Here is a 22,669-nt window from a genome sequence, read left to right on the forward strand (position 1 = left end):
TTTGAGGTTTGTGTATATTTATCATCATGGGTGGGATTTTTCAAAAGTATCTCTGGGAACTGGATGACTAATTACCTTAGATGTTTTTGAACCTCTCCCCCCTCCCCCCCCCGATCCATCTACTCAAGAACCCATTGTAAAATGTTAATATTATAAAATAATAAGTAGGATAATTTGGGATTGATTTATTTTGCTATCCATTTTCAACAACATTCCTATGGAAATGAATGAGGAACCACTAAACTGGTTGTTAATCGTCCCCTTTTTAACTACAACATTTTGGCAAATATATTGCCAAATGGCACAGAAAGAAGCTATTGTGTGAAGACAGATTGCTATAGAAGGCGTCACTCAGTGCTGTTGTTTCACATAGCCTTCCAAGTATTATAGGGTTTTGGCATGTAAGCAAATGTTCAGACTTGGGAAGACATACTATGTTGTTGTTAATTTTGTTACTTTTTGTTATGCAAGCTTTGAGTGTAAGCAATGGTCCCTGGAGAGTCAGCTGTATGAGCAGCATCAGGGTTTGCGGTCCACATTGGTCTCAAAGTAGAATCAATTCTTGAAGCAAGTTGTTCCCTAGGAACTAGACAATGGTTTTGGGCTGGCAGTCTAGATTTCTCCTCCAATGACAAGCCAATCTGCAAGTCCTCATGCATCTGTGAATACTTTGCAGAGGGGCAATGCTGGTGCCAGAAGGAGTAACCACATTATGCATGCTAATTGTAGTGGGATCTTATTAGAAAACCCGGTGCTAATTGTAGTGGGGTGGTCACCCACTCCTGCCTTAAAAGGCTTAAAACAGCCCAGGGAGAGGGCTGTGGCAGAGAATGAAAGGTGGGGCTGATTGGGAGGAGCAGCCTCAGCTGGGGGCCATGCCCCAATCAGGCCACAGCTGGCTTAATCAGGGCCCAGCTGGCCCTTATAAGAGGGCAGTGGGCCAGGAGCACACAGAGTCTCCTCTAGCTGTGGAGGGAGATGGGCCTGGCTGCTGGGGAGTGTACCAGGGTACCTGAGGCGAAGCAGGGCTGGGAGGCTCCAGGCTGGAAAAACCCCAGGCTGCAAGCCTGGCAGATGGCCCAAGACAGGGTACTGGGGTTGCAACAGGGCAGCCCAAGGGTAGGCGGAGGCAGCAGGTCCAAACCCCCCTTGCCTCTGATGACTGGCTTATATAGACTGCAGTTGGCCCCAGTGAAAGAGGGCTAGATGGTGACTGGCACTAGCCCATAGGCTAAGGCAAGGTGGGGATAGATGGTGGGGGGTTCCCTGGGGAGGGGAGACCCAGATCTGTGGGATATTGCCTGGAGGGGCAGCACCCCAGGTAAAAGGGCACTGGGGTTTGGGAGGGACACGGGGGCCAGCAATGGCAAAACACCGGTATTGGGTGCTCTGGAGCTGGTAAAAAGAGCTAATTCCCAGACAGCCAGCAAGAAGCTGCCATGGGGTGAGTCTGTGCCCCGTTGCACTTCTCAAGAAGACAGACGTTCAAATACTTAGATTTCTGTCAATAACTGTCTATACAAAGGAGTGTTGGGCTTCAACCCTTTGGAAATTTACCATTTATTATCTATTATATATTTAGAAGACCAGTACACTGAGCTAACTGTAGTAATAACAAAAATAACTATCAGTGTACTTAAGGGTCTCTCTGGAATTCTAAATATATTGAACAAAGTTCTCTGCTGGCATTAACTTCACTGAAGTTAATAGAATTAATGCCAGCACAGAATTTGTCCAGCTGCAAATGCATACAGTTACCATATCCATAGATCTGTTGTGAGTCATTGTGGCCCTTGTGGGTGTGTCAATGGCCAGGTGGGTTTAAGGTTCAAATAAATAAGAACATATGAACGGCCATATTGGGTCAAACCAAAGGTCCATCTAGCCCAGTATCTTGCCTTCTGACAGTGGCCAATGCCAAGTGCTTCAGCGGGAATGAACAGAACAGGCAATCATCAAGTGAGCCATCCCCTGTTGCCCATTTCCAGCTTCTAGCAAACAGAGGTTAGGGATACCACCTGTGTCCATCCTGGCCAATAGCCATTGATGGACCTATCCTCAAGAATTAATTTAATTCTTTTTCTGAACCGTGATATAGTCTTGGCTTGTACAACATCTCCTATCAAAGAGTTCCACAGGTTGACTGTGTGTTGTGTGAAGAAATACTTTTTTGTTTGTTTTAAACCTGCTGCCTATTAATTTCATTTGGTGACATCTAGTTCTTGTGTTACGAGAAGGAGTAAATAACACTTCCCTATTTACTTTCTCCATTTAGGTCTATAAAATCATGACTGGTGTGAGGACAAACCTGTTCAGAGCCAGTCTCCCCCAGAGCCATATTAAACAATAGGCCCACCAGATTTAAGAATAAGTAACAGGATTTTGTGAGTCCCTTTTTTATTGTATTTTTTTATTTTTCCTTGGTTTCATTTTTGTTGTTGGGCAGGGCGGAAAGACAGGTGGGTGTGCTGAATAGGCAACAACAGCAGTAAGAGGTACCAGTGAAGAGGGAACTGAAGAATAGCTGATTAACCAGCTTAGTAGTCTCAGCTATGTTGGCCACTCTAGAGGTAGAACTCCAAGTGTCCAATTGCAGCACACAGTAGAAGAGTAACCTTTTGGCTGGGGCAGGGGGAGCAAACCAGAACAGTGAGAGGAGCCAAACAGCTAGGTAAGGAGAGCCAACTCTATGCAAAAGAAGTGGTTGTAACAGAGTGAGAACATGACAGCCTTTGATCTCTGAGCAAAGCAGGGACGATACTGACTTCCTCTGCAAAGCACTAGGAGAACTACTTATGAAAAGTGCTGCATAAGAGCAAAGCGTTATCATTACTGAGGGTTTAAAAATGTGTGGAAAATGCAAACACTTTTAGGCATCACATAAGCTTGAGCCTTAATTTCTCTTAGTCCTAGAAAAGTCTAGTTCCCAGGACATCCCAAAACCTAGAAACAGACTCTTCAGAGCTCAATTTGTCTATAAACCCTCCTGATACAGTGCTTTGCTGTAAGGGGGCTGTATATTCCCCCAAAAACCTTGCAATGACGATGGATACCTGTGTGAACCACTGTACTCAGTGTGTGAACTTTATATCTGCCAACCGCTCTATAAATATTATCAGTCCTACCAGAAAGACTGTGCTCACGTATAAAAATTCCTTTACAATTGCCTGGCATAAATTTGCAATGGGGGAATCAAATACTGTATACGGTGAGCAGGATTTGCACCTTCATAAGATTACCTTTGTGTAACATTTCTTATCTCATTCAAAAAGATTGACATGTACAACACTGACATTCCTGTTAAGAATATATAGCAAGAAAATACAAAAAGTTGTCATTTAGGATACTCATTCAAAATTTACTGAAAAGCCAGTGTTCCTATAATAAGTCAGATTAAGGCCAAAATACTTACTTGACAATGTCTCCTTCAAGAGCAATCACTCGTTTAATGATCTTCTGTTCAGGGTTTTTAGGAGACCTGGGAAAGGGATAAGGTTACACAGTCAGTAATGTGCCTGTTGTTTTAAGAAAATGAAAAGAAATTCAACAAAGAAATAGGCACTATTAAAGTCATTATGGGATTCCATGTTCTCCCTGATATGGCATCAATCATGATGTTCCAGCTCAAGTGAATCTATTGTTATCATTCTTATTTCAAACCATCATGAAAAAACTGAGGGTAAAATATCAGCTGAATACAAAGTCTAAGATAATCAACACTCTTTTTATAAAAAGAAAAGGAGGACTTGTGGCACCTTAGAGACTAACCAATTTATTAGAGCATAAGCTTTCGTGAGCTACAGCTCACTTCCTCAGATGCATATCGACGGCTGTTACTCTGAAACTCTTTTTATAGCAGAAGAAATGGGGAAGACACTTGACACTGATGAAGTTAGAATGTCCCATTATTGATGATGTGGGGACCTTTGCAAATAAACCTGAATTTTCCATCAAACTTTAATAGTATAGTGTATTTAAATATTCATGTCATTCATTCACTTTGAAAAAACTCAAAATGAGATTAATATTTATCAAACTAATTGAGGCAAATCTTGCATAGGTGAGCAAAGAAGGACTTTAGAAAAAACAGGTAGAATTTTCTAAAACTTTCAGCTTTATACAAAGTGCCATAATGTATCAAGTGTTAGCTGAAAATTGTTTCTCATATAACACTATGTTGAGTGTGATACAGTTGCACACTTAAGCATGCAATTATCAGGAAGCAAAGATAACCCTGCATATACAATCTGAATTCTACACCCTTCTGCATATACATTAAGATATACACTCATACTACTACTTAAATATGCAGTATAATATAAAAAAACATTTCTGTAATCTCACATTAGCATCATGTATCTTTTTGTGATATACTCAGACTTCCCCAGTTTTTGACTTGGAAATACTTAACTGTGCAAACAATATAATTTTTCCATGTTCTCTTAATATAGGTTTTCATTTGTTTACTTTTAAGAAAGGCCATCAGGTAGCCCATGTTTTGATTTTCTCCTGGCACTGACTGACGGTCTGTACTTTAGACTCCAAGCATGGCCAGCTTGTTAGAAATGTCACCACAGAGATTTGCATCACAGTTCCTGCTCCTGACATCCTGGGCCCTGTTAGTCTCACTCCAGAAATCCACCAGTGTCGTGGTGTCAGCCTCTGGCCAGCTGGCAGCATGTCTTCTTCTTAGGGCACATTCTTCAAAGGCTAAGCTAAGATGACTTTGGATGGGAAACTCACCAGAGAGGAGTTCAGTCATGAATACTGGATGCCACATGAAACTAGGGGGACAGAACACCAAGAAGGCTTATTTGTAGTGGTAGATGACTTATGATTAAGGTTACATTTATGTCACGGAGGTCATGGAAGTCACAGATTCCGTCACTTCTGGAGACCTCCGTGACTTTCTCTTTTTCAGCCCCAGGGGTGCAGGACTCTGGAGCTGTCAGCCAGCTGGGCCCTGGTAGGGTTCCAGTGACAGGCGATAGCAGCAACAAGCAACAGGGGGCACCCTACAAGGTTCTAAGAACAGGTGACAGACTCCTCAGGGTTCCAGCAATGAGCAACAACCTCAGGAGGAGAGGTGGGGAGGGGGGCACCTCGGGTGAATGGCTGGGGGTGTCCCATTTTCTCTTTGGGAAATATGGTCACCCTGTAGCTCCCAGCTTCCGTGGGTGGAGGGGGTCACCCTGCAGCTTCCAGCTGGCACAAGCAAAGGGGAAACCCCACAGCTCCCAGCCACCATGGTGGCGGGGGAAACCATGGAGTCACAGCAGCAAAAGTCACAGACAGGTCACAGCTTCCATGAATTTTTGTTTATTGCCTGTACATGTCCGTGACCTTTATTAAAAATAACCATAACAAAATCTTAGTCTTACTTATGGTTAGGAAACGGGCAAGAAAGGGCCACAAAGGTCTTGGATGATTATGGGAGACACTGGAGAACTGGTGCCCCAAGACTGTTGTGTTACAGTACTTATCTACAACCCTACAAACCCAACAGGTCAAATTAACAGCTATCAATAGAAATTCACTTGCGGTCTGTCCTATACCCCTGGTCATGCCAACTCATGTTACTACTACCTCCACACACATAATGGAATTTTGTTTGGAGGCATGGATCAAGTTAACAGGAACAATAATACAATACTTCATGTTAATTCAATAGTGAAGACAAGCCCAAGGAAGGAAATGTCATCTTAGGGACTGATGCAGATTCAAATCCACAGTTCCAGTCTCCATAAGAGAGATCAAATTGCTGAGAGGTCCAGTCCAGAGTCTCAGAAAGAAAGGGATCAAAGCAGAGAGACATCTGCGCAGCACAGATAAGGAAATTATAATTCCTATGTGGGAAGGATTCCTATGATCAAAGGATGTTTTCTCCGGAACAATATGTGGCCATGGCAGTTCGAACCTGGTGAGGCCATAATTTCAAATGTGATAATTCAGTCATTATTAGAATTAAGTCCTGATACTATTTACTGTCATTTAAAGTCATTTAATGTGACACTTCTTTGAAGTACCCTTCCTTCAAGCTAACTCATCTCATCTCTTCAATTTATCTCTACCAATCTGAGAATAGAGATGGTTTTTGTGACCCCTTTGCATGTCATTCTTGGGAGGAACCCACCACATTTTAGATGCCCACGTAGTCGCATCTAGTAGTTGGTGCACCAACAGTACTTGTCACTGCTACCATCACTAGCATCTCTATGTGCCACGGCTCACTTGAGATCAGGCCTAAGAGAAGAGCTATTACTTTTTACCCCCTAGAGTTAATGTAAATTAAACCATTTCAGTAAAATTTCACAGGTAATTTATTTAATCTCTTATTCATTTAGGCTAAGTATGAACTTGTACTTCTGTAAAATGTATTTTAACCAATGGGAAATAGTAATACATAATGTATGTGCTAAAGTGTGTGTTTGCTAAAGACTGAATAAAAACAGCCATCAAATTTTAAGTCTGCCCTTTCAAAATTCTATCTCACACATTACTTTTAAAGGTTCTTTTAAATTCCCCTCACAAGCATTTCTGTTTGATTAGCATGTACATTTTGTAATGTAATTACTGACCTCTGTGTTAATTTGCACCCACTCAGCAATAATTGTAATGACCTTGAATAAACATCATTCTAAATCAGAGGTAAGAACATTCATTCTCACTGTGGTCACTTTTCTGCCAGTAAGGACACATTAAAAAAACTGATTTATCAAAGAGACTTTCAAGAAACCCTTATACATCATTATTATAAATCACGAATGTTTTTTAACATCTGAAGCCAGAACAGATATAGTAATATAAAATACATATTATGTTCATATTCTGATTAGAATTCATTTAAATGGCAAAAACAAATGTAAGACAAATAAGAATTGGACTTAACAGGACGCAAAAATATAGATACTGCTAAACAAGGGATTTTCAGTTGGCTAAAGATAAAAAATAATAGACCGTAGATGAGAGAGAATATTCTAAGGTCACAGTTTTCCACTGAGCTTAGTGTAATCACAAAGGTTCACCTGAAAGGTGCTCAACGAAGGATAGGAACCTTAACTGGCAATGGAAGACATATAAAGAGGAAATACGTAGGCAATTTCTGGCTTCAGAATCTTTCTTACTGAATGTTACTGAACATTTTAGCCACTCTCTGGCTTCAGATCTGGTCAAAAAGTGAGAAAAAACATTAGACTCATAGACTATCAGAGTTAGAAGGGACCTCAGGAGATCATCTTGTTCAACCCCCTGCTCAAAGCAGGCACAGTCCCCTATTTTTTTTTGCCCCAGATCCCTAAATGGACCCCTCAAGGATTGAACTCACAATCCTGGGTTTAGCAGGCCAATGCTCAAACCACTGAGCTATCCCTCCCCCCAATTGTTTACAAAGTATTTACAATTATTTAGTGCAAATGTTGGCAAAGTTTGTAATTATTATTCACTCTTCTTTCTCTAGCTGTGAGATAGGCAACTCCTTCACACGTTTATTTACATACATTCTGTCAGGCATGCCTGTGACCAACACCCTCCATCAACTCCCGTCTCCTACTTGGTCCTTCAGTCTCTCCCTTTGTGTTCACCCGCCATACCCTAATGGCAACACCACTCTCTGGGACATCTTTGTACACACTCTGTACAGAGCCTGACGAAGGGGAACAGGTTCCAGAAACTCTTTGGCAACTGTCCTTACAAGTTATTAAGTGCTTACTCAGCTGGTCTCTCAAGCTCCCCTGATTCAGTGCCACAGCCTGCAACTCTCTCTCTCTCTCACACACACACACATTTCCCCTTGTTATGAAGTTGAGTATCTATCAAACTGTCCAGGAATATTACAAAAACTTTTAAAGCAGAAGCAATAGTAGGAAGCATATCAGTGACCCATTAGAAAAACAAATCTCCTGAAAACCATTTTAACATAGACCCAATTCCATTCCATCTCCCAGTTTCTCTCCTGATGAAAACTGTAGGAAAATAGGTGAGCCGTGCAGTGGGCCCCAAAAGTTACCAAATCTGAGAATAACTTGCTGCTACCCAATTCCTCTTTAAATGAGGTACTCTTGTCAGGACCCTACTTCAGGGGCACAGGTCAAGACCAGGGCTGGGTTGGAGGGGGACTCAAGAACATGGTCCAAGTCTAGAGGATCACAGTTAGAAGGAAAAGTTCATACCAGTGTCCCACTATAGGATCAGGTCAGAGTTGAAGTTGATCAGCCATATTGGGTCAGAGCCACATGAGCCAGCCAAAATAGGATTATTGAAACAGAAATGCAAAAAGTCAGGAATGGAGTGGGGACTAAGAACAGGAGAAGGACTGGGTCGGAAACCAGGTGCAAGGTATCTTGCAAGGTTTCTGCTCCCATGAGCCTTCTGAGAGGTCTGCCTCCTTTTCTACTACCTACCCAAACCTTTCACTCACTAAAACACCCACAAAAAGAAAAGGAGTACTTGTGGCACCTTAGAGACTAACCAATTTATTTGAGCATTAGTCTCTAAGGTGCCACAAGTACTCCTTTTCTTTTTGCGAATACAGACTAACATGGCTGTTACTCTAAAACACCCACAGACATCCATAAATCCATTCACTAGATCAGTTCAGCAGCACTCTCACTCATTTCACCTTCACACATTGACACACCCACCATCTGTACCTCCATATACTTCCACCACACACCTACTATCTCCATCCCATATGACACACACCACCAATTGCCCACAACTGTTTCTCTCTCAAGGCACTCTTATTACCCCTGCTTAGAAGTCCTTCACTTGCTGGGAAGCTCCTGCTTTCAGGGCCATTTCCCCTTGGTGTGGGGTGTCTCACTTCACCTTTTGGCTTGGGAGCACTTATCATCAGTGGCTTTGGAAGGAAAATGGGATATTTCTCCTCTTATCTCCTGGATGAGAGTGGATATTCTCAAAACAGGGGAAGAAAAAGAGTGCCTTCTCCCCTTTTTTCCTTAATGGGGATATATCTCAGTCAAGACACTCCAATGGAGTTCCTTATAAAAACATAAGAAGATACGAAAGGCCATACTGAGTCAGACCAAAGGTCCATCTAGCCCAGTATCCTGTCCTCTGACAGTGGCCAATGCCAGGTGCCCCAGAGGGAATGAACAAAACAGGCAATCATCAAGTGATCCATCCCCTGTCACCCATTCCCAGCTCCTGGCAAACAGAGGTTAGGGACATCATCCCTGACCATCCTGGCTAATAGCCATTGATGGGCCTATCCTCCATGAATTTATCTCATTTTTTTAACCCTGTTATAGTCTTGGCTTTCATAACATCCTCTGGCAAGGAGTTCCACAGGTTGACTGTGCGTTGTGTGAAAAAATACTTCCTTTTGTTTTAAATCTGTCACTTATTAATTTCAAACACTGTCCCCTACTTCTTGTGTTATGAGAAGGAGTAAATAACCCTTCCTTATTTACTTTTTCCACACCAGTCATGATGTTATAAACCTCTATCATATCCCTCTTTAGTCATCTCTTTTCCAAGCTGAAAACTCCCAGTCTTATTAATCTGTCCTCATATGGCAGCTGTTCCATACCCCAATCATGTTTGTTGCCCTTTTCTGAACCTTTTCCAATTCGAATATACCTTTTTTGAGATGGGGTGACCACATATGCATGCAGTATTCAAGATATGGGCGTACCATGGATTTATATAGAGACAATATGATATCTTCTGTCTTATTATCTATGCCTTTCTTAATGATTCCCAACATTCTGTTCACTTTTTTGACTGCTGCTGCACATTGAGTGGATGTTTTCAGAAAACTATCCACAATGACTCTAACATCTCTTTCTTGAGTGGTAACAGCTAATTTAGACCCCATCATTTTATATGTACAATTGGGGTTATGTTTTCCAACGTGCATTACTTTCCATTTATCAACATTGAATTTCATCTGCCATTTTGTTGCCCAGTCACCCAGTTTTGAGAGATCCTTTTGTAGCTCTTTGCAATCTGCCTAGGACTTAACTATCTTGAGTAGTTTTGTATCATCTGCAATTTTTGCCACTTCACTGTTTACCCCTTTTTCCAGATCATTTATGAATATGTTGAATAGGACTGGGCCCAGTACAGACCTTTGGGGGACACCACTATTCTGAAAACTGATCATTTATTCCTACCCTTTGTTTCCTATCTTTTACCAGTTACCAATCCATAAGAGGTCCTTCTCTCTTATCCCATGACAGCTTACTTTGCTTAAAAGACTTTAGTTCAATCTTGTCAAAGGCTTTCTGAAACTCTAAGTATACTATATTCACTGGATCCCCCTTGCCCACATGCTTGTTGTCCCCCTCAAAGAATTCTAGTAGATTGGTGAGGCATGATTTCCCTTTAAAAAAAACATGTTTCCAGGACCTCTCTCCTATCCTTCCCTATGTCACTGGTACCTACATGTACCACGACCACTGGCTCCTTCCCAGGACTACACATAAGTCTATCTAGATCCGCAACCTTTGCACCAGAAAGACAAGTTACCATGCGGTTCTCCTGGTCATCACAAACCCAGCTATCTATGTTTCTAATTTTCAAATAGCCCATTACTAATATCTGTCTCTTCCTAACAACTGGAGTTCCCTCTCCACGCGGAGAGGTATCCTCAGTGCGAGAGGATACTACATCATCATCTGGAAGGAGGGTCCCAACTATGGGATCTTTTCCCTCTGCTCCAGTTGGATGTTCTCCTTCCGTGAGACTTTCACCCTCCCCAACAGCACAGAGGCTGTCAGATTAGGGGTGGGACCATTTTACTGTGTCCAGGAAAGTCTCATCTATGTACCTGTCTCTCTTAGCTCCTCCAGTTCAGCCACTCTGTTCTTCAAAGCCCGTACATGGTCTCTGAGGGCCAGGAGCTCCTTGTATGGAATGCACACATAGGCCACCTGCCTATAGGGCAGGTAATCATACATGCTGCATTGGGTGCAATAAACTGGATAGCCCCCACTCTGTTGCTGGACTTCTGCCTGAATTATCTTTTAACTCCTAAAGCTCATTCCTCTGTTGTTCTTTGTTTTTTGTTTTAATCGGGGGGTGTTTGTGGCTTTAAGTTTAAAGAAGTTTAAGGACTGTTAAGTGTATCTAACCCCCTCACATTCCCCCTGTAAACTCCCTCGCAAAACTCCCCTGTTAGCCGCTCCTGTTTGCTAGCTCTTATGTTCCCTTACACCCCATGCTGGGACTCTCTTGGAGAAAAGAGGAGGGAATTTCAGAGCAACAGATGCAGAAGAATCCTCCCCAACCTACTACACCCATTTCAGAGCATGAGGAGCAAGCGAAGGAGCAGTAGTGCTTTATGTTCCCAGGCAGATAACCTCATCCGGAAGGCAACAAGCTGAGAGGGGGTGAGTATGAGGAATGTGTTAGAGAAGCTATTTACAGGATGAGAATTGTAGAGGAGAAGGAAGAGACAGAAGAGGATCTGAGCAGCTGCAGAACCAGCTAGAATGTCTGCTCTCAGATTAAAGGGCTGCAGAGTACCTGAAGGCTCTAGGCCTTTGCTTATACTGCAGCAGGGGGTTGGGTGGGCAATTGCCTTATCCTCCCATTCAGACTATTTACACTGAGTGGAAATCAATTAGCACAATTTCAAACAATGATTCTCATAAATTCATTTACAATTATAATTAAACTTCCATTGCATTTTTGCTTATATTATTTCAGATTCTACTATTCCCTTCATTCTTTGATTCATCTTAGTAACTTCTTCCCAATAGTTGTCTACAGCAATTTATGTATAAGAACTTGGAACTGATGTTGCGGCAAGCTTTTCCATAGACAGTGCTTATTACGGTCTGTCCCAAGGTCCCAGGAGGCTAAGTGAAAGAAGGCAGTTGCTTTATTTTTCACTCTCTAAAGGGACATAGGAACACATATCTCCAAATACCATGCAAGATCATAGCCTGCTGAGTGTGAGGCCTTTTATAAGAATAAAAAATAACCCACAGATCCTGGATAATGGTCATATACAATGTTTGATGCTCAGAGGCAGTGGATAAGCCAAAAGCAATTATGTTTTTCAACAGACATTAGTACTGTATCTGATACTAAAAGAATAAAGAAATTAGACTTGAATGCCAGCAGAGCCCATTTAAATTACTGCTGCATCATAAAATAAAGATCTACTTCAAAGAGCACCCAGGGTTTATAGGTGCATGTATGGAACAAAGAGAGGATAGTTTTACTATTAATCCACCATCAAGAATCATGTAATGCAATTTAAATAGAACTAGACTGCATTTGATGATAAGCAGTACTTGTTTAATATATTACATTTCCCTGGTAAGCTTTTATTTGCGGGGATTGTGCTCTCTTTTGATTTGTGATGTCAACTGATCATATATAGAATAGGTCCCAGAAGAGATATTTAAACTTCATTTTGAGAGGTGCCTGAAGATTACAGATCCTATGTGTCTGCATGTGGCTTTGCTCTTGTATACTTTGAGAATGTTTAAACAGCACGGTTTATTTTCAGATTATACCAGATGGGATTTATGCCAGCCAGTGACTTAACTGACTATTATTTACACAAAGAAAATCAAAACAGACAGAACACTTAAAGCATCTTTCATAGAGGACACTATGCTTTTAAGAATATTTTGAGCATGATTTACCCCACTGTTCCTCTCCCAAGAAGTTTCCACTACATCTTTAAATTCTAGTGGTGATGCCACAGGAGAGTGACCATTCTAATAGCATCAGTGTACAGGTACTGTGTTTGGCCTGCCTGATAATAAATCTATTATGATATTTGCTATGAGCCATGTGGTGCATGGAACACCTATTTAAGAGCTCAAAGAACTGCTTCAGAATTGGACCCTATTTTTACTATGTATTTTCTAATATGTTCTTTTGAGAAATACCCCATTTAGTGTTGTCCTCTTTTTCTGGCCATCATTATAGGAAAACCATCTATTTTCTGAAGAAAATGTAACTTGTATCATGGTAAAAGCTTGGATGTGAAATGAATAATCATGTAACATGACGCAGATTTAAAAAAGTAGGGGAGCTAGGTGAAAGAATGATTAATGCAACACATTTTCTCACATATCTTGTGTACTTATACGGCCCCTGTTACCATAGTATTTGAGCATCTCACAGTTTCATGTATTTATCCCTACAACACCCCTGTGAAATAGGAAGTGCCAAGACAACCTAGTTCAAATCGTAGTGTCCTCATTAGTGGACACCACAAAAACAGTAAACAGTCGCTCCAGATCTGTTCATAGGAAGTTTGTGACCACATCACAAAGCCATCATCAGATCATCCTTAGTTCCCATCTTGTTGGCACTCTCAACAGAGGGGTCAAGAATTGAAAGATCATGCAAAACACATTGCCTTCCCACCCTTAGAAGTGATTTCTCCAGCTCAGGACTGAGGGAGTGCCCATGCTGCACCTGGCCTCTAGCGTGACTAAAGTGAATGCATCCACTTCACATTAGCACTAAACGCACAGTTAGAAAATTAACCTTAAAAAAAAAAACTAAAATACATCACACATCTTGCTATGATTGACAAATTTTGCTCAGGAGGGGTGCTACAGTTATACTAGTCAACAGCGGGGGTGTTGCAAATCAGAAATGAAGTGCATTGACAACGGTATGTAGGAAAGCCTTTATAGCACTTGATGGCATTGCAGGGCAAAAGAGGTCCTTCCCTGACCAACCCAAAGATTGCAGAGAGAATGAAGGTGGGGTGGAGGAAAATTCCCCTTGGTACACAGCAGCACTGCCAGCATTCCACTGCCACAACTACATTCTGCAGTTACAGCCAGATCCCTTTCACATTCCCTAGCAGGGGTTTCAGCTCTATGGATATGGGATATGGTTGATCCACTGACTACTCCCCTACCCTTTTCTCTTCCCTGCCCCTGCATTGCTGAAGAAAGAGGCACACCAGAGGTATATTCCTTGATACCCTGAACTGCATCATTACTGTTGCAATTTTGTAGTGTTTTATGCCATTCTTGCCTACAGAGCAGGGGTAACGGGGATGACAGCATTTGGCTCAATTTCTGGCTTAACCTGTGCACCTTTTCTCTCACCCTTTCATAAGCGTGACATATATGCAAATTTTCCTAATAAAAAGTCTGCCAAGTAACCATCCATAATATTGGCACTATGAACAGAAAGTAAGAGCAACTCAAAACATTCTTCAATTGGTCTTGGATTCCTTGTAGGCTAAACTTGAAGAAGCAGACTTCAATTGTAATGAAAGCTGATTAAATGAATCATATGCTGAATATCCACTATTTTTCATCCATCTTGGAAACTTAGTCTCATTACACTTTAAGGCTGGAGTTGTGCCAGTTGACTGAGTGTAAGCTTCAGCAATGCTTGATTAGCACTGTATCTCCAGTGGAAAATATGTTTGCAGTAATAAAATTAATACCAGAAAAACTATTTTTGTAATGGCATACAGTAATTCTTGATTTTAATTCCACGATTCAATGTTCTGAACTATGTTAGCATTTCATATTCAAGCCTCTCGCTTGAAAAGCAAAATCTTGCAATAATCCTAGATCACAAGCTAGCCTTATGGGACAGGTACTGGGTATTTTGTTTTGTTTTTTTACATTTGTACAGCAACTAGAACAATGGGTCCCTATGACTTGAGATTCTAAGTGCTACTGTAATACAAATCATAATAAATAATAACCATCCAAATTAATTGCCTGTACAAAACTCCACTGTAGGAGTCGTGTGCCTAGCCAAATAGCCATGAAATCTTTTAAAGCAGCAATTGGCAGTTAAGAGATGCATACAATTCCTCAACCTCTACAGACTCCTGATGTACATGCACTCCACTCTCTAGCAATCCCTTAGTTCCCCTCTATTTCCAGAAGTCCTGTTTAGATTTGGGTATTGAAACAGAGTGGGAGGGAGAAGGTCAGTATCTCTCTTTGGACATAATTCATTGGGAAAACAAGAGTTGCTATTGATAAATAATCCCGTTTTCTCCTCCTTTGTGACAAATAGCACCCCTTTGGTAGGATACTAACTATAAGTGACTTCCTTTGTGAAATGGGATGAGGAATCAGCCCTGGTGTTTTTTAATATCTGCCAGGTGCAACGCAGAAAGGGTCACACTGCTCCAAATACTGTGAAGCGTTGACTGCTGAAGCTTCCAAAGAACATGAACAATTAAAGATTCTAACTATGTTCCCTAACCTAGACTGTAGAATTTTTATTTGGAAAATTTGCATATACACCTCTGACCCAATATAACACAAATTCGGATATAACGTGGTAAAGCAGTGTTCCGGGGGGCGGGGCTGCACGCTTCGGTGGATCAAAACAAGTTCGATATAACGCGGTTTCACCTATAATGTGGTAAGATTTTTTGGCTCCTGAGGACAGCATTATATCGGGGTAGAGGTGTATATGCCATGCTCATGAAAGTGTGAGCGATGAAGAGCACAGGTTAATGAAGAAATAGACATCCATGTCTACCCTTATCTGAGGAATGGGCTCAGAGAAAGGCATCCCCTTCAAGACATTTTCTGGCAGTGTCCTCCACCATAAAGAGTCTTTGTACCGCTGTGGGGAAATACTGGCACATACAGTCTATATGCAGACTCACCCACATTAGCAAAGGTTGATCTATAATCTTGTAAAGCAGGCAACAAAGGTGCTGGACAACATTAGGCCTAATACTTGCAAATTAAATCTCATTGGGACTTCTAGTCTGAATTTTTCTAGGTCCAGTGCCTGGATGAGATCTCAGCACCCAATCTGGGTGCAAACTAGGGCCCTTGTTTAATCTGGGAGCAGGATCTTAAACTCAGATCATCACGAGGGCCACATGAGGCCTAGCACATTGGCCTGAGGGCCGCATCACTGAAACCTTTTCATACAATGATACAAAAGCCCCCCCTCTGCCCCAGACCCACACCCACTCCACCCCTTCCATGAGGCCCCGCTCCTGCCCACCTCTTCCCTCCCCTTCCCTGTCCCCATTCCAAAGTGCTGGGAGGTAGGCGGAGGAGCAAGGACGCAGTGCCCCGGGATGGGGGGTAGGGCAGGAGAGAGGATTGGCTGCCCGTGGGTTTGGCGCCTATGGCAGGCCACAGGAAATAACTCCGCGGGCCAGCCACATGTTTAAGACCCCTGATCTAGGAAGCCTCCACAAAGGTTAGAAAAACCTGAGAGTTGGATCAATGTGTATATTTTTGTTTATTAAGTGTCCTGCCGCGGTGAGCTACTCCATTTTGAGAATGAATTCTTTTGAGCCAATCATCCAGATACAGATTATGGATTTTGATTTTACAACTGCCAAGTACTTGGTTAATACCCACAAGACTGACAGGATACTGTCTTCCACTTGCCCATAATGAACCTGAAGTATTTCCTGTGCTTTTGCCTTAATGAGACATGGAAATAAGCTTTTCAAAAGAGGAAGGCCCAAAACCAGTCCTGAAGGTTGAGAATGCAGAATAAGCTCCACAGGGAAAACCCTGTGAAGTTTGATTTTCCTTCAGTATTTGTTAAATTAGTGGAGGTCCAGAATAGGGTGCAAGCAACTATTCATTTTGGGCATAAAAGACTTTCCCTGAGGTAAACTCTACCACTGCCTATATGACTCCCATTTTCAAAAGAGCCAAGACCTTTACTTGCAAAGAGGAAGGATGTTCCAGTAGTTAGGGTGTAATTCCCTGCTCCATTACACACTGCCTACATCAGTGGTTCTCAAAGCCGGTCCGCCGCTTGTTCAGGGAAAGCCCCTGGCATGCCCGACCGGTTTGTTTACGTGTCACGTCTGCAGGTTTGGCCAATCGTGGCTCCCACTGGCTGCGGTTCGCCGCTCCAGGCCAATGGGGGCTACAGGGAGGGCAGCCAGCATGTCCCTTGGCCCGCGCTGCTTCCCGCAGCCCCCATTGGCCTGGAGCGGTGAACTGCAGCCAGTGGGAGCCGCGATCAGCCAAACCTGCAGACGCAGCAGGTAAACAAACCAGTCCGGCATGCCAGGGGCTTTTCCTGAAAAAGCAGCAGACTGGCTTTGAGAACCACTGGCCTACATGATCTTGGGAAAGTCACTAATCTCTGTGCCTACGTTTTCCATCTGTAATATGAGCTGTTGGAAGAATAAATACACTCAAGATTGTGAGGAGCTCAAACACTGCGGTGATGGGGCCACCTAAGTACCTCAGACAGATAGATGTAGCAGTTTCCTGCGAGAGGGATTTCTGAAACTGAAGAGAGTGCCTCAGTATGATTATTCCTAAATCACAGCAGTCTGAAGGAATGGTTTGCCATGTGTTAACAAATCTGGGACAAATGGTTCCCAAAGTGTGGGATAGAAGAGGAAGAATGAGAGGCTTGGGGTACTCTACGACTGATTCAGAGATCTTTGGTATATCCTTGACTTGTTACATAGCTGCAGTCTCACCAGTAGCTGAGATGGCCCAGATGGAAGATTTTTGTCACCTCTGACTGGTGGTGGAAGGTCTTTCCAGATTGGGTCTTTACCAGTAGCCAACTCCACAAAAGAAGTGCAGCAACTATCTTGTATGGAAACAAAATGGATATTTTCTATCATGAATCGAGCAAAGCCATCTTGGTATTTTCCCCCCCTTTTTAAAAAAAGTGGACCTAGCAATCAAAATTGTGTATCCTATATGTAGTTCTGAAAATCTGAAAGGCAAAGTCAAACGCAGGCTCAATTGAAGATGAGCTCTCATTTTCAGATTTCAGCCAACTGGCTCAAGTGCAGTAATAAGAAAAACAAAAAAGAAAATTGAAAGCTCTAATTAAAACACTTCAGTGCAATAAAATTAATGGGTAGACTGCAAAACAATGTGACTAGTCAATCTGAAAACCTGGAAGTACTATATTAACTTGAAAATATAACTACTCTTCTGAATTAAAATCTCATTTTAATTAGTTCCCAGCCCTCCAGTCTAATCACTCTGAAATTAAATGACTCAGCTGTTTAGAATGCAAACTGTGTAACTGCGGTGGTTATGTGTACTTGACCTCCTCTCTGTTAACAAAGAGACTCAATTAATTATCTGCTGTTTTACCCTTGCCATTTCACCTCACTTCCACCTTTTCCTAAAGTGTTGAAAAATTTCATCACCTCAACCTTTGCTTTAGAGAGTGCACTTAGAATTACTTACCTGCTGAATTCTAAGCCAAACTAATATTAAGCAAGCTAATCGGAGACCAGGGCATCTGGACTTCTTATGCTTGTTATGCTAAAGTAAACTATTGACTGACTGTTATATTATCCTGTTGCTTAGGCTTTTATGTGTGAACTAAACTATTTTTAACATAACTCCCAAAACACTTTATGCTATAACAGAAACAGAATGACTTAGTTCTGTTACAAAAGGTTGCAGAGTACACAATCAAAGCCTCTGGAAAGGAACAATAATAAAATACTCATAGAAAATTTCTGAACTCTAATATGAGTTTTTTATGTAATAACTGTAAGCTAGCTATACTTATTTTTAAAGTATTTTATACACTGAAAATGTACATTTCTGTGTTTTCATGCTTCCAGAGCATGGACTTAGTTTCTGCTTGGATTCAAAGTGTCCAGCTTCCAACAGAGAGGTGTTATCCTAAGCCATCCATAGTGGTTTAGTACAACCAAAATGAATAGTTTCCAAACATCCATTCTTTTCTACAAGGTTTCAAGAAGGTTCTTAGTGTAAACATCCCCACAAATTATTGAACAAATAATTGGTAGCAAATGTGTGTGTATGATAGATTTCTCAGAAGTGCCTCAGTGATTTAGGAACCTATGTCCAATTTTCAAAAAGAACTTGGGCACTAATGAGTCTACGCAGCCCAGCAGTCTGGACCATGGGGGTGTGAACTGCAGTGTGCACTAATATGTTGCGTTGTAATTCCCCTGTATAGTTCCCGTTAACTTAGCCCTGTTAAAGAGGACTACATTTAGGGAAACTACCTTTTAGTTTACACCCACAGCGTCCAGAGAGGGGACTTACTCCAGTTGTAACTATCCCTAGGGGAGAGAATCCAAGGAAGACAACAAAAAGCAAATAGAGTTCCAATCATGGAGTAAAGGAAAGACTAATACAAATGTGTGCTACTTGGTAAAATGAAGACTATAGGTCTGATCTTCTGAGGTGTTCAGCATTCTAATCTTACTTCCACAGAAGAAAGGGGTCCTGCACCGCAAACAGGGGATTGCACTGAGCAGAATGCAGGATCAGACCCTGAAAAGGGACATGAAAGCCTTCTTTAAGTATTTGAAAAGTATACGCACTAAGGAGCAAGACACATTTTACAATGGTGTAATTGGGTATCAAGTACAGTTTTGTAACCGCAAACTCCACTTGCTCATGGAATAGACTCCCATGAAAGTGGGAGCCCTATTGCCCAAGCCATATAAAATTAAACTGGACAAAATACCGAAGGCAAAATCCTGACCTCATGGAAGTCAATGACAAAACTTCTATTGACTTCCATGGGGCTAGGATTTTAGCCTGAAAGCATACTGTAGGGAATACTGCTACATTGGCTGGGAGATGGAAAAGATAACCAGCTGCTCCTTTGCAACTCTCATTACTAGAATTCCAGGATGTCACACAAAATAAGATGCTCAGACTGCCAGAAAAAATAAAAAATAAATTGTTTTAAGAGTAGTGCCATTATGTCAATGTAAATCCATTGAAAAACTCATTAAGAACAGCTCTTTTGAGGTCAATAGGAGTTTTACCCTTGTTATAATGATTCTTATAAAAAGAGTTTGGTGTACACAATAGATGCTTTTTCAGTGTTTATGTCTTAGGAAAATGAAAGCAAATTATTTTCCAGCTATCAAAAGGTAAAGACAAAAGTAATGGCAAATTGTATTTCTTAAAGTCAGCCTTTTTATTGCTATAGAAGTACAATCATGTATGAAGACATCATAAAAAGCTATATATATGGTTTACATGCAAAACACACACAAAAACAAAACCGAAAACCTGGTATTTCTGAAGTTATATAATGTTCTATTCACTTAAACCTTGTATGCAATGCTAAGGAGTTATAACAGTTCTAAAAGGAGCTGGAGATAATGAGACCATATTTATAGCCTTGACAACATGATATTGTAATAATAGAATAGAAAATGTAAATCCCCTGCAAAGTGGCCAAACATTTTTAGAACAGTAATTGTGAATGTTATTATACATTTATATCAATAGGCAAACTACCATGTGCAAAGCTTTGGAATATTGTAATAAGCAATACACAGACAGGGGTGGAGATATTTGAACATGCCAGCATCTAAAAGCTGTTTCAATAAAAAGAAGTTAACCTACTTTTTTTTTCTGTAAATAACAGCTTTTAGTCTAACTAGCAGCATTTGGTAAAAAGTATAAAATGAGCTTTGGCTGCCCATTCTACTGATCAAGTGAGTCTGAACTAACCACAGATGGGCTACTATGAATGACATGACTCTAATAGTATGGACTATGACCTGCATATGATTGCCCAGCAAAGAACACCAATGAGAAATACACTAAGAAGTACTTTTTTATATGGTATTTTTAGCCAGAAACTGACCTTCTGTGTCAGAAGGTCATGCAGCCTTTGGCTGTATTTGATACTAATTGCAATATTCTTCACTTGTTTTGTGTCCAGAACTCTCAGTGACATCAGTGGGAGCTCTGCACAAAAACTGCCCTAAGAGACTTTGGTCATTTGAGCAGATCCAAACAGATCTTTGAAGATTCTACAGAAACATCAGGATATCTTCTGCTATTCTCTCTAGGAGGTTTATAGGTCTCATACGTAACCCACAAATATTTTAGCCTACCCTCTCACATTTAGATATCTAGATTATTTTTCCCCACCAAAAAAAACAAACAAACAAACAAAAAGGAAACTCAAGGAAACAGAAACACAGCAGCTAATGGTACTAACAAGAAAAATAGATAAAATAGATAAAATTACAGATAATTTTCTTGGTTAATTAAATATAAATATTTGTGAGTGGATATTGCAGTCTGCCTGGTAGCACCCTCTGTTGCAGAGATGACTCAAGTGGTGATGGGATTCCTGTAGTTTGTAATGCACTTCGGGATCTTCTGGGAGAAGCTGTATAGTAAACATCTAAGATAACAATTACTATTTTTTAGAGCACCAGGTGCATGCACCCAGTAGGGGCATAATTTTCTATGTGCACAAAATAATGCATATGTCAAAGATCTATCGCACAGATAGTTTAACTGAAAACTATATCATAAAATAATGCACCCAAAATGTTTCCAGCTACCATTTTTGAAAATCCTGTGCCCATTTATCACCCACTAGAAACTCCAAAAAAATCACCCATGTGGCATTTGTCCACATGCACCATGTTTTATTTCCATGTGGAGAACACTAAGAATGATCTCACTTATTTATTGTATACATGGAATACAGGAGCAGATGAAAGAATCATTTACAGCTGTAATGTAAAATGGAAACTCAAATCAAAGTTCCTCAAATTGTATATCCATCATCTTCATAGTCATATGGTTCTTCCCAGACTTAATGCCTGAACTTACAAGCCAACTTCTACAATTTCATAAAATGGTAAACAGTTTATGCTCCTCTTAACTGTCACTTTTAACTAAATGACCATAATAAAATGTTTAATTCTTTTAGATTTTTTAAAAAGCTCTTTGAACAAAAAACAGGTAATCTTATAGACTGGCCAAGTGTTGGCAAAATAACCCCAAAACAACCTGAATGCTGGACCAAGTGAAACTTAGAAACTCACTCAGAAGAATGCAAATCTTTTTTTTAAAAAAGCATGGGGAGAATACTTTCATAGTTGAGTATTAGAGTATTTTCTTTGCTTTAGCATTATAGTAAATTCTCAAAATCTCATGACCTCCTGATTGCCTTCCATAAACCTCCCTTGAGGGTCACAACCCACTAGCTAAGAAACACTGCCTTGAAAGGCATCTAGTACTGGATGCTTTCAGAGACCAGTCTACAGATATAGGATTGTAATTCCTGTGTTCTTACTAAGGTCAAATAGAACTATCATTTGTAAAATTTATTTTAATTATAAGTTAAAGTGCCCCAATATTCTTGCATATGGTTGCCTGGAAATTAAAGTTATTATAAAAGAAAAACGTTTTCACCATGGTGAAGACTGTGTGGCCCACTTGAAGGAGGGACTAGAATAACATTTTGATGTTTAGCATGTTAATTTAATTTATTTCTCAGTTTGCAGTGACTGAACAAAACACACTGAGCAAAGAAAGCACAGCCTTTCCTAAACAAACTATTAACCAATTCCTACAGACATAGGTTTGTCTATTGGCTGATGGCCTCCTTATAACTTGACGATTGGCAGCAGAATCAGTTGATAGCAGAATTAGACTTCACAGGCCTTGCTTTCATATAATTCTCGTGCCTTTTAAGTACACCTCACTTCCCTTCCTCTCTTTATTTAAACAGAATTAGCCTCATCCCTTCCTGAGCACTGACATCGCTTTCCCATTTTCCCCTCAGATGGTTCAGAAAAGAGACTCATTCAAACAAGGAAGGGTAGCAGAGCTTCATCTTTCTACTTGCTGGATGGAATGCTATTTTCTGCAACAAGAACCCATCCATCCTGTGATCAATTTATTTTTATTGTGCAGATGTCTCCATGCCACAATGAACTACTCTGAATGCAATGTGCTAGCAAACAAAAGAAACTCCA

The 22,669-nt window shown here is 40.9% G+C and overlaps 1 protein-coding gene across 5 annotated transcripts in view; it reads right to left on the reverse strand.

The window, feature by feature from the left end:
- Positions 1 to 22,669, reverse strand: part of IMMP2L (inner mitochondrial membrane peptidase subunit 2) — an 852,317-nt gene that overhangs the window by 243,573 nt on the left and 586,075 nt on the right. For 3 of the 5 annotated variants that reach the window (XM_073328095.1, XM_073328094.1, XM_073328093.1), the window contains one exon: positions 3,413 to 3,478. In XM_073328095.1, the coding sequence (XP_073184196.1) occupies positions 3,413 to 3,478 (66 nt within the window). Of the gene's footprint in view, positions 1 to 3,412; positions 3,479 to 21,047; positions 21,067 to 22,669 lie in introns of those variants that run through there. The other 2 variants (XR_012156794.1, XR_012156795.1) reach the window with 2 other exon arrangements.

The sequence above is a fragment of the Lepidochelys kempii genome, chromosome 1 (assembly GCF_965140265.1).
Source record: "Lepidochelys kempii isolate rLepKem1 chromosome 1, rLepKem1.hap2, whole genome shotgun sequence".
Lineage (NCBI taxonomy): Eukaryota > Metazoa > Chordata > Testudines > Cheloniidae > Lepidochelys > Lepidochelys kempii.